A 4,692-nucleotide genomic window follows, 5' to 3' on the forward strand; every position below is an offset into this window, starting at 1 on the left:
CATCAGTTTCGATGCCACAACTATTAGAAATATTTACTGAACACAGAGAGCAATTTTTAATTCCTAACACAGTAAATAGTATTCTTCCATCTGAGAGACAAAGCAGAGAACAGCTGCAGTTCATTTCTTCTTGATTCACAGTCACAAATAGGAACAGTTCATGGCAAGAACTTTGTTGGAATAAAGTAGAAATGTCCCGTGGCTAAAAGTACAAATCCTGTCTTCTGTCATGAATCTGAATACCTGAAAGACACAGCATTAACAGGACTGTCAACCAGAGCGCTCCATTCAGTCCCCTCGGATGTTGCACAAACAAAATTGCACCTTTGGGTCTTCTCTGATGCAAGAGGGCTCTTACGAGAATAACCAGAATGAGCCATCCGAGCTCTCCCCAAAACATTGCACAGCCAAGGAGCAGCACTGGGGTAACCTCCCAAGCACAGGGCACAGCTTAGGAGACCAAGAAAAACGCGGAAGCCTGAATGCTTTGGGAGTCATTTTGTACAATCATCAAGGTTGGAAAAGACCACTACGATCATCAAGTCCAACCATCAACCCATCATCACCGTGCCCACTAAGCCACGTCTCCCATTGCCACAAGCAACGCTGCCAGCAGCGCAGTGGGTTTGTTGGTGAGAGGGGCACAAGAGATCAGGGGCAATGACAAATGGGTGCATTGGGAGGAAGCAGGCCCATGCTACAACAACAAAAATGGGAGTAGATGGAGTTAGAAAATCACATCTCACTTTAACAAAGTGTTTTCCCTCTTTCCAGTTACAGGATGGCAGTGTGCATTACCGGAGAAAAAAAACAAACTTTTGAAATACAGAAAAAAAAAAAAGGATTCAATTCCTTGTGCCTAAGAAAGGCATCTGTCCTCTATAGACAAGCACTAATTTGTTACAAACCTGCTAATTTCATTACTCACCTGCAGTGGCATGGCTTGCGCTGGGGTTCTCTGAGCCTTGGTAAGAGCTGGCTTTCCTCTCTTAAAAAAGGAGAATACTGGAGATGAGCAGAGATTCGGCATAGAGCTACAAGTAGGCAGCAGTTCCTAAAGAAACCTTGTGCTTTTGCAGCCCAGCCTATAGCACAGGTGCTGGGGAGCTCTGTGCTGTCTGGCACAGCAACATACACTTCCATAAATATAAATATCAGCTGTTCTTAAACATGACACAGCACAATGAGGAGTGTATTGAACAGAGCCAAGAAACAGGGACTCCGACAGCCAGACTGGATGCATACATCACAGGGGCTTGCCAAAGGCATGGCCAGTCCCTAATCTGCTTAGGTTTTTTGGGTTGCTCAATAAGCAGACGTACAGCATTACACATGTGCTGTTGTGAGGCTCCTCAGATGTTCAGAAAGGTGTGAAAGAAAATACTTCCACTGAAGATGGTTGGGGGACACTGAGCTGCTTCATTATCTTTCCTTATGATTCTAACTCAATTCTGTCCTGAATTTTTGAACTGAAGTCCACTACAGTTAGCACCATCTCCTCACATCAGTTACATGCAACATGTTTGTGTTTCAGAGCAGCTGGTGCACTGGGCTGCCAAGCCTCCTTGGGCTTACATTGCCCCCTGGGGGGAAGAGGGCACCTTGCTCTGTTCTAAAATTGAATCCTTAAATTTCAGCTTCCTTAAAGCAATTCAGCTATCATTTCACTTCCTCAAACACAGCCTCAGCTAAACCTATCTAGGTATGCACCACGAACAGAAAACACGCAATCCAGATGGAGACTCTCCCCTTTCCATGCATGGGCAGCTAGACCTTAGGAATAAGTAAACTCCAGGTAGGACATGCTGTGTGCCTCCCGCAGACCCCCTCAGCAATTTCACAACCCTTTTTCTTGGAACCCAGCATCAAGCTACCAAATGGGAAAGCCCAGCAGGGAAATGCATCGGGACCTCACAGGATACCCCGGCAATGGGCAGGAGTCTGGTCACTGACAGCTTCCCAAAGGCAGAGAACACTGTCTTCACAACTCTTACATGAATTGCATTAGGGCTGGGGAATGTGCTGCAGAGAGAAGTCACAGTCTCTGACACACAGGGTAAGGACAGCAATTAGCTGTGGGGCAAGGTGAGGCTGGCCACCAGTCCTCTGCCCATCTCCTCTGCCATCCACCTACCTCCTATGGTACTGACCATAGCTGAGCAGGCAGAGAACCCCTTGGCCTTCCTGATAAGGACTGCAGCTTCACACCTTTGGTTCACAGCATCATCTGTGCTCTAAACAGTCAGCCTGGCGGCTCAGGGCTCTTACATGAGTGACCCTTTTTTAATCCTAAGTGGGAGCACTGGTGCCACCATCCTGATACCTATAGGCAATAGGTCTTGACAGCACATGGATGTTATTGAAATTCACTTCAAATGATTCCTTAAAGCAAGTCAAAATGTTTAAAATTAAAATAAAATAAAAAAAAATAAGGATGCAAGTGGGCAATGCATGATGGTTGTTCTTAATCAGTCCTGAGTATTCCAGCTTTGGATATCTGCTGAAAACCATTTCTATGAGCTGGGCTGAAGATGGCTCAGATTCTAGCACACTCGGGACAGACTCTACCTTTTTGTCTCCTTCCATGAGATGCCATCAAAGAATAAAGTGATAGTATTTCCTTACCTCCCCCAGGAACTGAACTTTGGCTTATATTTTGTAATCTAGCAGGTCCAGTCATACAAGTAGAACTCGAGTGTTGCTTCACAGCACATTCCTGCATGGACATCAGGCACCGTTCCTGTTGTAGAAGACCAAGAAGGGAACCGTATTTCCTGTCGGAGATGGATTCATCCACCACGTGCAGGTCGGGCACGGCATGATGATACACAGGGCTGGTGAGACTGGGAGTGCCAAGGGAAGGGAAGGGCCAGAGGTCTGCAGGCGGTGCTGGGTGAGTACGCAGAGCTGCTGGCTGGTACTGCCCTGCCATAGCAACAGCAGGGAAATTCAGAGCAGAGTTGGACATGCTGGTAGAGGAGGATGATGGATATGGTTTGGAGCAATGCGAGGAGAAATTCCACTGGTGAGGAGACATGCTATCTGCTCAAAGAGAGAAAGAAAACATCTGAAGTGCCATTAATTTTCATCTTCCTCCCCCACCCCAGAGGCAAATTCCAGTGCATTTTTAAGGGAACACTACAGTACTGCATATTCATTTGCACATAAACATATATTCACTTTAGTGTCGCTTATCTTAACATCAGTTCATACTAACAGCAGGTAAATCACCACCACCAGTACTTCCCCTCCACTCCTTGCAGGCATAAGCAGAGTTTTAACACTTGCAAGCTTAGACAAATAGCTCTTTGCAGAAATAACAAATTAAGTCATAATGCACTCAATGCACCTGACTGCGATGGAGGCTCTTGGCTGGAAAATGAGGACCTGGGCCTGCCAATGGACCCATGCAGAGTTTGGGAAGCAGCCCAGCAAACAGGGAGTTACTGCGGATGTCCCAGTGATATAAATCAGGGCTCTGCAAGCATGACTTTGCTGCTTTGTTTGCACATAGTTCCAAACTATTTGTAAACAAGGCTGTATAAGTATATGTGAGAAAACACAGCACGTTTCATCTTCTATTTCTTAGCAAAAGCTCAGCACCCAGCTCACCATGCTTTGGGACGACAACCTCGCTCTTGTGCTTTGTGCTCAGGTCTTGTGGGTTCCTGGCATTGCTCAGAGCTCTAGAGAAATGTTCATCCACCACACTATTAATATCTCCTTGGAAATACGTAAAGACGACGCTCTGAGCTCCCCATTCTGTTTTCACAGGCTCTTTGCTCTTACACGGCTTTGGAGAAAGCTTCCTTGTTTCCTCCATTTTCAATAAGCAGCAGCCCCTGCCAAAAGAAACAGATCGGTACAGGAAGAACTCTTCGTCTTTAATGGCACAGCCAGCGGTGAGCCTGTCTTCCTGAAATTAGTGGTGCCAAAGGAATTGTTGCCAATGAGATGAGATTCTTTATCCGGGTTTCTGCTCCTTCCAATCATCTTCTAGTCCTTATTCTCTCTCATCAACTATTGATTCATGATGAAACCCCCGAGTTCCTCAGGCCTCTTCAGATTTTTACTATTTTTTTACTCCTGCATCCTTTTCCCAGCTCCAGCCTCTACCCCATCTGATCACAACACACACAGGTTGAGTACCAGTTTGGAAATGCATGGAGATCCTACTCCCAACACCCACCCCCAGCCATCTGATTGGGATATCAGTCTTTCAGAACTTTGCCATTGACCAAATCTTCCCAAAGGGAGCAAAGTTCAAACCAAAACCTTCCTCCTGGTTTATAGCTACCTTCCCAAGGCATATGAGGAGAGCAAGGAGCTAGCACATTCCAGACAAATAACTGGAAGAACTTTAAGCAAAAGGACACTACTTTTGTCCCAGCCTGGTTCTAGAAAGCAATACACAATTTAGGTTACAAAACTTTCTGGCTGTTTATCTGGAGGCCAACGCTTGCCATGGAAAATTCCAACCCAAGTGGTGAAAGTTTGGCAAAGTCATCAGCTGCCACACAGCTTGAGAAAGGACCAAGAAAGATCAGATGATCTCAACAGCAAGCACCAAACCAGTTCCTCCTACACTGCTCCATGATGCATCCTTCAACATACAATTTAAAAAGCATTAGCTCTGGCCCAGAGGACCATTTCTCCTGTTCCTTGCTCACGGCAAGACAGCCATTTTGTCTT

The 4,692-nt window shown here is 45.9% G+C and overlaps 1 protein-coding gene across 1 annotated transcript; it reads right to left on the bottom strand.

Moving 5' to 3' along the window:
- Positions 1–202: 202 nt before the first annotated feature.
- On the bottom strand, positions 203–3,823 carry VGLL1 (vestigial like family member 1; the record flags this gene model as incomplete). Its single annotated transcript, XM_079542079.1, has 4 exons — positions 203–243; positions 929–988; positions 2,626–3,042; positions 3,613–3,823. The coding sequence occupies 4 exons, from the start codon at positions 3,821–3,823 to the stop codon at positions 203–205; spliced, it is 729 nt and encodes a 242-aa protein (XP_079398205.1).
- Between the last annotated feature and the right edge of the window lie 869 nt (positions 3,824–4,692).

This window comes from Tetrao urogallus, assembly GCF_951394365.1.
Source record: "Tetrao urogallus genome assembly, chromosome: 13".
Classification (NCBI taxonomy): domain Eukaryota; kingdom Metazoa; phylum Chordata; class Aves; order Galliformes; family Phasianidae; genus Tetrao; species Tetrao urogallus.